The following is a 12322-nucleotide window of genomic DNA, read 5'->3' as shown; positions in this document are numbered from 1 at the left end:
TTTTGTATATTAATTTGAGATCTGGAATCCATAAAATTCAAATTTTGATTTTGCCTCTTGCCCTCTGCCACTCGAGATTTCTCCATTCTCTGAGCTTAAACACGAGAACTCTGATTAAGAGTAGAATAATTCTATATTCCACCGTACCCCTTGATGGTGATGTTTGCTTCTCACTTTCAATGCCACACAGCCTAAACCACTAAGAAAGATGCTTCGAATAAATTAATGATAATAGTCTTATAACTATTGTCTTAAATTGTTTGACATAATTTAAGTGGACATGTAGTAGGCTAAAAGATCAGTTCATAACACAATGATTCTTATACAAAGAAATTGTTTCTATCTAGTAGGTTTTACAACAAGTTAGGTTAAAAGCATGATGAAAATGTAAAAATTACTAACAATACTAATTAATTATGCCTCGGACCTCAAACATATTGGGATCGCCTAATATCCTAGATTGTATCTCTAATAATAGAAGCTCTATTTGGGATTGGAAAAAATAACAAACAAACTAGTGGATTATCAACATTTTAACTAGAGATCTCATGTTCGAACTTTAAAAAAAAAATCAGTAATAAACGCTCTATATTCTTCTTAGTAGGCGTATCTAGATCTAATCTAAATTAATGGAAACATTAATTTTCATATATTAAATGCCTAAAGCAAAAAAAAAAAAAAAAAAAAAAAAAAAAAAAAAAAGAAGAAGAAGAAGAAGAAGAAGAAAAAGGTCTGCACCTATACACAAAATACTTATCCACCCTTATGTTTACGTCAATTATTTAATCTTCACATTTACAAATTAAAGTGAGAATGTGTATGTATTATATTTAGGGTCGTTTGGTTGCTGGTTAGGAAGGAAATTACTCATGTATTAAAACTAGCATTGATTACTTTTTAATTATTTATATAAAATTCAGCACATCAAGTACGGTATTTGATTATCATTTTATAATCCCACATAACTAAAATATGCACGCGTTATGCTTCAATTCATTTATTATTTAGTAATGCAAAAAACTAACACAGAAATACCAAAATCATGCATAACCTAATTGTACATATATAATTAATTCCTACATTACTAACCAAAAACCCACTAAACTAATTTAGAGCCTGTTTGGCCTAGCGGTTAAAAACTGTTTATTTTGAGAAGTGCTTTTCAAAAAAGTATTTTTGGTGAGAAGCAATTTGTGTTTGGCTAATTCATTTGAAAAGTGCTTTTACACTTTTAATAAAGCGATTGTGTTTTTAGCTAATCTTCTTAAAAAAGTGATCTTTGAGTGTCAAATTATAGAAAAGGACAAGTATCAATGAACGTTTACTATCAAGATTATTTTATAGAGAGTTATTTTAAATATCTATTATGAAAGACTTCAATTAAATTTTTACTTTTATTTAATTAAAATTTTAAAGTACATATTAAATTTTTTAATTAATAAAATACATAGATGAATAAATAAAATATTGATATAATATCAACACGATGATCTAAATAGACTAAAAAACTACAACCAAAATAAAATTCAAAATCATCACAAATTAAAATTCAACACAAGAATTATTAATAGAAATTAATGGATTAATGAGGGATATACTTGAAAAATATGTATTTATGGTAGGGATATTTTGTCTTGAAAGAAATAATTTTCTGCTTCTGCTTTTTTCATTTTCTGCTTCTTCCCAATCGCAGAAAAACTACTTCTGCTTTACTTAAAAACAATTTTACTAATTGACCAAACACTTCAAATATCTAAAAAAAGTTCTTTTTTTTAAAATAAAATAAAAAAGCGCTTTTGGCCTCAAAACCGGTATGAGGCTCTTAATGTGAACACGGATGTAAACAAATCATTTGAACTCCCATATTCTATTGCTTTGCATTAAGTATAGGACAAGAGAGATAAACAAGAAAACAAAAGTGTGTCAAACTGGCAATAGCCATTAAAGCAACATGCCACTTTCTACGCTTTGTAACTATCGTAACCACCTTCCCCATTTGTCATTCCTATATTCACATGCTAATAACTTCGGTTGATTAAAATCTCCCTTTATATCCCCATTTTATCAATAAAAAAAATAATTATAAAACTTTAATCACCTTTAAATGTACTGTTAGATCATCACCATTCTTGAATTGCCAAATGTGTTACGTTATAGGGTGAAATATTCGAGGTTCTTATATTCACATGTTATGTGTTGATTAAATTTAATCACTTTCATCTAGATAGATTCCATTTAAATGCTCTTTTTGATCACCCCATTCTTGAATTGTCAAATGTGTTGCGTTATAAGGTGAAAAATTCGAGATTTTCAAGATTGTGAATTATTTTTTACGTTCTTTAATGGCTGCAAAGAAGATTTATGATACCCTTTCTAAAGAATTGGCTGAAGAGGTGCAAAAATGTGGTTGCATGAAGCAAACTGGTGTTAGTTTAAGACATATGATGAATTTTGGGTGTACATCTTCACCAAGAAATTTGTTGATATCTGCTCAATTTCTTCATAAAGAGTTGCCTATTAGGATTGCTCGTAGAGCTATTGAGCTTGAAAATCTTCCTTATGGATTGTCATCAAAGCCTGCTGTTTTAAAGGTATAACATTTTTACACTTTCTTGTTTATTTATTTTTAGCCCCTTCCACCCCCCGTCTTGGTTTGTTCGAAAAAAGAATGATCAATGAAGAACAGTTCTCAAATTAGTTGTAGGTGGTTATAAAAATCATCTATGTCCTTGGAGGATTCATTGAACTTTTGAAAAATGGTGTTTTTCAAGCTAGCTTGTCCGCACCTCGACTATTCCAACGAGTATATGCTACCTCTCACCAAAGACAACCACTGAGTAGTTTTGGAGAAATCACCATGTTGTTTGTGCTTAGATTTGAACCTGGGGTGTGGTTGGTATGAAAGAAAATGTTTTCTTGGAAAATGTTCAAAATTAAGTGGTTTTCTTACTTATTTTCAGGTGTTTGGAAAATGTTCAAAATTAAGTGGTTTTCTTACTTATTTTCAGGTGTTTGGTAAGTAAACGTAAAAATATTGTCCAAGAATATTATGGGGGTGGGGTAGGGTGTGGGTGTGGTGGAGGTGGAGGCCATGGGGGTGGGGTGGGATTAAGTGTGTTGGAGGATGGGGAGGGGTGGAATGCCACTTGTGGAATTTGTTTTCCTTGTTTCCACGAAGGAAGTCATTGTCCTCATTTTTAAGAACTTGTCAAAAAGTTTCTCAGAGAAAATGTTGTAAGATTTTTGGCTAACCAAACATGAGAAAATTGGAAAACATTTTATGGGAAATGTTTTTCACCAAATACCCTTCGTCTCCGATGATTTTCACCTATTTTGTTTATCATTAGGTTACACCCTTGAGTGCTGCAAGATTGTATTTATTGATAAGTCTATTGCAACTCTTTCTTCTCGTTGGATTTGGATTGGGTTGTGTTTGGGAAAGCTCATGTAGAGGTGCAAAGCTAGGAAAATGGACAAATGGTGGATTCAATTAAATTAATGCAAGTATGTAGGGTAAGAAGGTTTTTTTTGTTTTTTTGTTTTTTTGTTTTTTTGTTTCAGTGTAGTTTATGTTTCTGATTGTCTTGATGCAGGATAAAGTATTTGGTTAAAGGACAATTCTTCAATATTTTATGCAGGATAAAGTATTGGGTTTACTATTCTTTTTAGTAGTTTTGACAATGAGAGGAATCATTCTCTTTTATTCTTATCATTTCCTGCTACTAACACTTGAACTTTCTTATTCTTGCTTCTGTTAATGGTTCATTCATTTCCATGTAGTTAGTGGTTCTGCTGTTTCTTAAGAGTTCATAAACACATATTCATCCTTTTTGGCATGAAACAATAGTCTGCTAGCTGATTTTTGTCCCCTGGAGTTTGATAATTATACTAAATTGGTCATATCCCTTCATATTGTACATTATAAGTATTTTATGTTGTGCTGTTTTTCTCTTTTAGGTCCGAGATTGGTATTTGGATTCTTTCCGTGACCTTCGATCATATCCAGAAATAAAGGATAAAAATGATGAGTTGGGATTTACAAAAATGGTTAAAATGATTAAGGTCAGGCACAATAACGTCGTTCCTGTGATGGCTTTGGGAATCCAACAACTCAAGAAAGAACGGCCTAGATTTGACTACGAGGATTTGAGAGAAATACACCAATTTCTTGATCGATTTTACATGTCTAGAATTGGGATCCGCATGCTTATCGGTTAGCTCCGTACTTTTCCTGGCTTAATTCTTCTAATGCTGATCTAACAAATAACAAATGTGTTAAATTTCTGTTAAACTCAGGGCAGCATGTGGCCTTACATGATCCTAATCCGCCTCCCAATTATTTGGGCTATATACATACAAAAATGTCTCCCCTGGAGGTTGCACGCACTGCCAGTGAGGATGCTCGGGGAATTTGCTTACGTGAATATGGCAGCGCACCTGATGTTAACATTTACGGAGATCCTGATTTTACATTCCCGTATGTTTTGGTCTTAATTGATGGGCACCATTTGTTACACAAGAACCTCTTTTCGTTTACGGTCCACCTCTTTCTTTAGGGTGTGTTTGGTATGAAGGAACATATTTTCCACAAAGATGTTTGCATTTATATATAATTTATGCTAACACTAGGGGGCGGGGGTGAGGGTGGGGTGTGTTGGAGGGTGGGGAGGTAGACAATCAGTATAGAATGTGTCACTTATGGAACTTCTTTTTCCTCCTTTACTAGAAAAGACATTTTCCTCATTGTTAAGAAACTTGTTTTCCTAGAGGAAATGTTTTCCAAAAATTCTAACCAATCAAACATGGGAAAATTGAAAACATTTTTTGGAAAATGTTTTCCTCCATACCAAAGAGACCCTTACTGTCATGTACATTTCTCTTGTTCTGCTAAGGTTCCGAAAGAGCTATTGATAGCTACATGCTAGAAGATGATATAGAATGGAAGTGTTCTCCTGTTTCTTTGTTTTATGTTTCCATCTTTCGTGCAGTTATGTTCCAACACATCTGCATATGATGGTCTTTGAGTTGGTAAAGAATTCTGTCCGTGCTGTACAAGAGCGGTTTATGGACTCGGACAAAGTTGCCCCTCCTATTCGTATAATAGTTGCTGATGGTTTAGAGGATGTCACCATTAAGGCATGACCTCTTTTCAATCTTCAGTTTTCCTCCCTAATCATTGTCTAGTTAGGGACTTGGTTCCTCTTTATTGTGTGTTCAATTTGATTCGGAAAGTCTTCCTGCCTGTATTGATATAGGTTTCTGATGAAGGAGGTGGAATACCAAGAAGTGGCCTTCCCAAAATATTTACTTATCTGTACAGTACTGCTAGGAATCCGCTGGACGAGCACTTTACGACAACTGATGTGGCTACTGCATGCACGATGGCTGGTTATGGATATGGAATTCCAATAAGTCGTTTATATGCTCGCTACTTTGGAGGGGATTTGCAGATTATCTCCATGGAAGGCTATGGTATGCTATTTAAATCTCTCAACCTTGTTCCCACCAGTACCGTTTTCATTGGTAGATAAACTAACCACATTATCTGATACTATAGCAAGTCAGTGTGGGGTTTGTGGTAAATAGCATCATGTAGTTACTGAACGAAGGAAGAGTCTGTAGGCAGGTTTGAGTAAGCATGCCTATACAATATTGAGATGTTAAATCACAGCGCAAGAGTAAATAAAGTGATACTACTTTGATATGATAAACAGATCCGTTCTTGTTGCTTATGTCTTATAAAATTTCAATTTCTGCTGATGTGAGGGTTTATTTGATGAGGATGGTGGTATATGTTATCTCAATCTTGTGATTGCAAAGATTGTATAAACTTGTTAGATATCCGTCTCCTTCTCCATTGAGGAGTACATGGTGATTTACCAAAAGGGCGAGCGCCACCTTTGGTGCACAAAGCTTCAAGCATGTATGATCGAATTATATTAGCCTATCATGCACGCATGGCCTTACAATGAATGTTAAATTGAACTTAGGGTCTGTTTGGTATGGAGTTTGATTGTTCAGAACTTTTGGAGAACATTTTCTCTAAGAAAATAAGTTCCTTAATAATGAAATGACTTTCCTGGTAAAGTAGGAAAAACAAGTTCCATAAGTGACAGTCCACACTGATTGTTTCCCTCCCCACCCTCCAACACACCCCACCCTATATTGTTAGCATAGACTATTTATAATGCTTTTGGGACAATATTTGCTGCTTACTTATCAAACATCAAATAATAAGTAAGAAAATCACTTATTTTCATGAAAAATATTTTCCTTCGTACGAACACACCCTTATTCCAGGGAAAAAAAGGGGAAATTTTATGAGTTTAGTATTGCACGGTCACCCCTATATTGGAAATGTCTAATGTGCACATGTATATCTTGACCTCTTTTGCAGGTACAGATGCTTACCTTCATTTGTCGAGGTTGGGAGATTCAGAGGAGCCCTTAACTTGATGTATGACATTGGGAGATCAATCTTGTTTAGAAAATTTGCCCTAGCTACTTCAAGGGGAGAAATTTGAATCCTCATTTTAGGAAAGTAAATGATGTAATTGGCAGAGCTACTTTGTTCAATACTTTAGGCTTAGTACATAAAAAATTGCCAGTTAAACTTGGGCACTTTGCAATTTACAAACTTGAACTATGTTGTGTTCCTATTACCTCCATGAACTACATGTTTTTTGTTTTTCATTACCTCCTCGAGCAAATTTTGGCGGGAGGTGTTTTTCATTAGTTGTTTATTATGTACTTTAAAAGTATTTTTTTGAGACATTATTGGTAAGGTATCGTTAATGTACATATTCTATTCAAAATTCATTTCCCCATAAGTTTGGATAAGGTTAGATATGAGGAATTTCTAGTGTAAACGAGGCCTGAATGGAGAGTGAAGTCATCCAACTAGAGCTCCATACGGAAAGAGGACAGTAAAATTGTAATGCATCAGATGTTTATACCAAATCATATTAAATTATCATATAATTCGGTAATTTAACGATGAAAAATATAGTGTTAATTAATTCTAATTAAGTGAGGAAAATGTATATACAACACGTGTCATACACCTATCAGTGCAAGAAAGTCTTAATCGGTACTGCTTATACTGATTTTGGGAGAAGACCATCGCGGTGAGAGTTTTGGTAACTTAATAGCCTAGGATAATCACGCAGGGGCGTAGCCACATAGGGACGAGGGTTAATAACCTTTTTACCAAAAAAAAAATCTTATTTATACGTAAAAAAAATTATTTTATATATATATATATATATATATATATATATATATAGTAGTAGATGTTGAATCACCTTTTAGACTTCTCAGATATATTTTTTTTTTTTATATTTTAAACCTCCTTAATAAATATCCTGGCTTCGCCATTGGCATCACGTATCCGAATCAAGTCGAATCCAATATAAATATACCTGGATAAAGGTTAAAAAAGAAATCCGCGACTTTTGTAGCTCAAAAAAAAAAAAAAAGTTGAACCAAACTAGCACAAAAAAAAAATATTAGTAAGTTTCACGCATTAAATTAGTGCGTGAAAGGACCAAACTGCAAAAATGCAACTTGGGCCTTTCACGCACGAATTTCATGCGTGAAGGAGGCCTTTTGTTTTTTTTTTTTCTTTTTTTTTTGTGTTACCTTTCAAATCACGTTTTTTTTTCATACTTTGGGCAAAGATTAGTCATATTTCAAAACCCCAAAATATCAATATTTTATATAAAACTTAATATTTTTTTTACAATAATGTCGACTCATTACATCAAGTCCAACTAAACGTTTGGATCGTCGTTTTGGGGTTCTAAAGTGCCCCGAAGTAAGTTTTGAAACTTGTCATATTTATAGGGTTTTGATTTAAGTGTTTTATTATATTTGAATGTACAAATATAAATATTTGATTTAATAATAATTCATCTAATACGAGAGGTTTATACTAATTAAAAATAATTCATTCCATTTAATTACAATACTAATTCAAAGTAATACAATAATAAATTACAATAACAATACAATCTTCAAGTTCTAGAACTCTTTATTACTTCGAGACGTGCTTGTACTACCACAGCCTTATTGCCCACACGAACGCTTGTCATGGCCATATTGCTTACGTGTAGAGCACTTGCGAGAGTAAGTTCTTTCACTAACATCCATTTAAATGGGTCTACGACTTCGTGAGTTAATGCCCAATTTCCTGATGTAATCCTTGTTAGCAACCATCGAAAACGGCTCGTTTGGCCAATAAGCTTCATTACCAAGTGGGTGGAATTGGCCGGAATATGCTCTAAGGTAACTGTGGACCTTGTATTCCCCCGCCACATAATTTGTTATCGTTTTTCTCATTCTCTCGAAGCACTTGATAGCATAAGAACACGGCATGTGATACGTTTGCCACTTACCACAAGTGCATGTTCTTGTTCCCTCATAAACGGTATGCACGTTTCCACCCTTACCGTTGTAATAATCCGTCCTAACTTCATACACATGTTGAATTGGGTCATACTAGGTCATTTGGTGATGCTCACATTTTTTTATATAATGCTCTATATTTTTGAAGGGCTTTGGCATCCATGTCCCGCCGTCGGCTAATATCGCTCGCTCCGCCTTGTCCTAACCACAAATCGCTCCACAACTCCGCTTGAAAAGTCATTCTCGCCATTGCGGTGACGAAGTCCTCGAGCGAGATTTCGACCAAGCCATTGAAAGACTCCGAGTCGTTTGTTGTGAGCATGCCCCATCTTTTGCCTCCATCGGCATTTAAGCGTCCATTTTTCAACTTCGAGCTTCATCAACCAAACGTATGCGGGTTCACTCACTGCTTTCGATCGATCCATTTTTTGCAGCCCATTTTCGTTGTTGATGCTCCATCGGCCCCACAAAGAATTTGTTTAGAGTGCCATTGTGAAACTTTGATTAAAAATTTGCCTTGAGTGCCTTAAACAATAGCGATGGTAAACAAAGGGAGGCCGCCACCTTAGAGATTATCCATATTGTGCAATATGCCTTTATGACGATCGGACAACACGCGTATGCGGCATGCGATCCTTAATAACATGAGTTTTCAAATGGGTCAAAAAAATCCCCATGTGTCGTTGCTCTCGTTAGCGGCAATTGCGAAAGCAAGAGGAAATATTGACCTATTGGCATCCATTCCTATTGCAATTAGGAGCTTGATGTTGTAGGCACCATATACATGTGTACCATCTATAGATATCCTTTGGTCGGCGAAAGCAAAACCATCAATGCATGGTTTGAATGTCCAAAATACGAAGTCAAGATTTTACCCTCTGTATAAGCCGCCACTCTACAACAGTACCATGATTAAAATGTTGTGAGCCGCCATATACCTTGGTCACGATTGAAAAGAAGTATGCCAATTTCCAAAGACCATCTCAAAAGCGCATCTACGCCGAGAAATCCCTTCTCGTTGCTTATAGTTTTACTATATACGGTTTGAACGTTTCAAATACAATCTTTGATGGGGAACCTGCACAAGTTTAAACAAACAACATTTAGTAATGATATTTCAATTGATATAAGACATATAATGTACTAGGTAGGATAAGTTACCTTGGCGTTTTGGCAATGTCTTTAAGTAACACTTGAGCAATCATGTTTGTATCTAAATTATAATGATCTCGCTCGATTTTCTTCCATATCATAAGTGTGTCTTTCGCGGAATTTTGTGATAGCTCACATACCATCAGGCTTAATAATTCCCCAAGCAACCACTCACAGCCTTGATACCATCGTCTGCAAACTAGCCTCCATATCTTTGTGTTTGACTGATCAACCTTAAACTCCCTCATGTCCTTAAAACAATAAATTTTGTCAGCTCGTTGCAACGCCTTTTTGATGCGAACAACATTCCCTTTGCAAGGTGGCATCGATCTTTGTTGAGATCCTTTGTTCAATCCGGTTTTTAGGCGACTATCATAATCTTCTCTTGTGAAGACAAATGCATCATCACGACCTGCAGTCAAAGATAAGGGATATTATTGGAATGTCACCAATTGGGCTTTCGAAGTTGGGGTTTCAGCCATTGGTGGTGGTACGTGGTGGTGCATTGATTAACATTGGTTTTGGCTTTGAGGAATATTGTTGGTCATACCAACTTGAACATCATCATCATCTTCATCATTGGTTACCTCTGCATTATTAGCTATTTCATCGTCATCACTTGATAATGACTCATAATATATATATATATATATATATACACATATAATTTAATATCAAGGTGATGAACTTACTGTTGTTCATAAGCACTGTCATGGTGTGGAGAATGATCAACTGCGAACCGAGAGGATTGACCAACATCCATATTTGGTACCATCAAGTAGTTTTGAGAATAGTTCCTATAAAGATTTGAAAATCGGTTATTACCAATTCATACAACAAACACGTGCTACACTACACATAATAATAATATGAAAAATCCATATTTACCAATTTTCATTGTAAGCTTGATTAAATTGTCGCTTAGATTTTCCAAAATACACTTGACCACTCAAAATGTCTCCATAAGAACTAAAGTCCCCATAAGTGTTATCATGAATAGGTTGGACATGAGGGACTTCTTCTTGAGGTATCTTTTCAACATACATCTCAAGAACATTAATGAATACTAAATCACGATATTCTTCCGGCTATCCCAAATAATCACTCAAAGATTCATCATCGTTGATATTGTGCATGCCATAACACACTACACCGTTTGATATTGTTTGTGGATATACACGGTTATTGAGATTCCAAACTCAAATGGGTGTAGTTTTCATTCTTTTGTGCATGTAATCCGACTAGTGTTTCATAATTTAAAGTTATTGAAAATTTAACATGGGATTTTGGTTTGATACTATAACGAATGGATTAATTGTCCTCGACGATATCTCCATCCCAAAATAGTGAAACCTTAACAGTTGAAGCGTTTTGAGACATTTTTTCTATGAAGTTTGATTTTTTTTGAATGACTTGTAAGACTTAGACTTATGAAATTGATGAGTTTTTCACTCGTCAAGCCTTCAAGTTAAATAGATTCTTGAAATTGTCATGCGTGGTGTGTTGTCAAATCAACACTTACATTGTGCATTAAAATGGTGTGCAATAAAGTCGTATTAAAATAGTCAAATAATGCAGCAATGTATTGTCAAATCAAGTCTTTATGTGTCATAGATTCCTGAAATTGTCATGCGTGGTGTGTTGTCAAATCAATACTTACAGTGCGCATTAAAATAATGCGCAATACAAGTCGTATTAAAACGGTCAAATAATGCAACAATGTATTGTCAAATCAAGCCTTTATGATGCAAGCCCACTTGCCTCGAGGGCCATTCTGAAGGAGCCAAGCCCGGAACTACAACACTTGCAAAGCTTATTCATGGCCGGGAGGCTCTTGAGTATACTTTTGATGAGCACCTTGATCCCAAGTCCATTTGTTGATGAAGATTGCTTGGGGAGAAGAAGAGGAAATGGGAAGTTACCACAAGGGCTAAAAGATGAAGAGTTGGCTATTCTTGCAAAGGAGATTTCAAGATATTGAAGAAAGAAGAATAGCCAAACAAGGCCCTTGTCTCATTAAGGGTGTTTATGTCATTTTGCTTTCTTTTATTTCTAGCATAGTATAATTAGCTCTCTTCTTCTTCATGGAAGACTTAGACTATTTTGAATATTGATAATTTTGATAATTGTAACTCTTTTGAGAGTGTGAGCTTGTTTTAGCTTTGGATTGATTGTTTGTTGAGAGGATCGGTTATTAGGGAATCACAAATCCCTCTTGGTCATCCTAAGAGTTTGGTGTTTCTTTTGTTCTTAATTTAGAGGTCTTAGTTTCCTATAACTTTGGTTGCTAAATTAGGTCTTAAGTTGTGTCAAATTATCTATCCTTTAATTTCTTGCATTGTCTTGTTGTTTTCGATTCCAATATTGTATCAATTGGTATCGAGCTTAGCTTAGGTTTGTTCCATCAAATCTAGTCTTGGGTTTTGATTCAAAAAAAAAAAAAAAAAAAAAAAATCGAAAATCGAATTTTCTTGTTAATTTTTGTTGAATCTGGTGTTAGATTAGAGTTTCTTAGTGTCTAGAGTCTAAATCTTCAATTTCGAATCAATTTGGAGTTGGAATTGTGTTCCACCATTGTTGAGCCTTGAAGCTTTGAAAATTCAAAAAGTGGGTTTGGTGATTGAGTTGAAATTGGGGTTAATTGATTAGTGGGCTTTGTTCTCCATATCAAAGGGAATCTCAATCTGAAAATTGGTGGAAAAATAAGTTGATTTGGAGGTGTATTGAATTTTGAATGTTCTTCATGTTCTTGAGCAACTTCATA

At 34.7% G+C, this 12322-nt stretch overlaps 1 protein-coding gene across 1 annotated transcript; it reads left to right on the top strand.

Annotated features, from left to right (window-relative positions):
• The first annotated feature begins 1923 nt into the window (after window positions 1–1923).
• LOC132039794 (pyruvate dehydrogenase (acetyl-transferring) kinase, mitochondrial-like) lies at window positions 1924–6646 on the top strand. Its single transcript, XM_059430317.1, has 6 exons — window positions 1924–2591; window positions 3958–4213; window positions 4297–4477; window positions 4989–5136; window positions 5256–5472; window positions 6398–6646. Exons 1-6 carry the CDS (start codon window positions 2343–2345, stop codon window positions 6454–6456), a joined length of 1110 nt encoding a protein of 369 aa, XP_059286300.1. The 5' UTR covers window positions 1924–2342; the 3' UTR covers window positions 6457–6646.
• Window positions 6647–12322: the final 5676 nt, after the last annotated feature.

This window comes from Lycium ferocissimum, chromosome 12, assembly GCF_029784015.1.
Source record: "Lycium ferocissimum isolate CSIRO_LF1 chromosome 12, AGI_CSIRO_Lferr_CH_V1, whole genome shotgun sequence".
Taxonomy (NCBI): Eukaryota; Viridiplantae; Streptophyta; class Magnoliopsida; order Solanales; family Solanaceae; genus Lycium; species Lycium ferocissimum.
The sequence above is the reverse complement of the archived record's forward strand: the minus strand, read 5'-3'. Positions and strand labels throughout refer to the sequence as shown.

What these genes read in the sequence shown, in the direction of transcription:
- LOC132039794 (XM_059430317.1), top strand. Translation starts at nt 2,343, where the DNA reads ATGGCTGCAAAGAAGATTTATGATACCCTTTCTAAAGAATTGGCTGAA. An exon ending in TGGGATCCGCATGCTTATCG is followed by an intron (nt 4,214 to 4,296) that starts GTTAGCTCCGTA and finishes TGTTAAACTCAG; the next exon opens with GGCAGCATGTGGCCTTACAT. An exon ending in TATCTCCATGGAAGGCTATG is followed by an intron (nt 5,473 to 6,397) that starts GTATGCTATTTA and finishes CCTCTTTTGCAG; the next exon opens with GTACAGATGCTTACCTTCAT.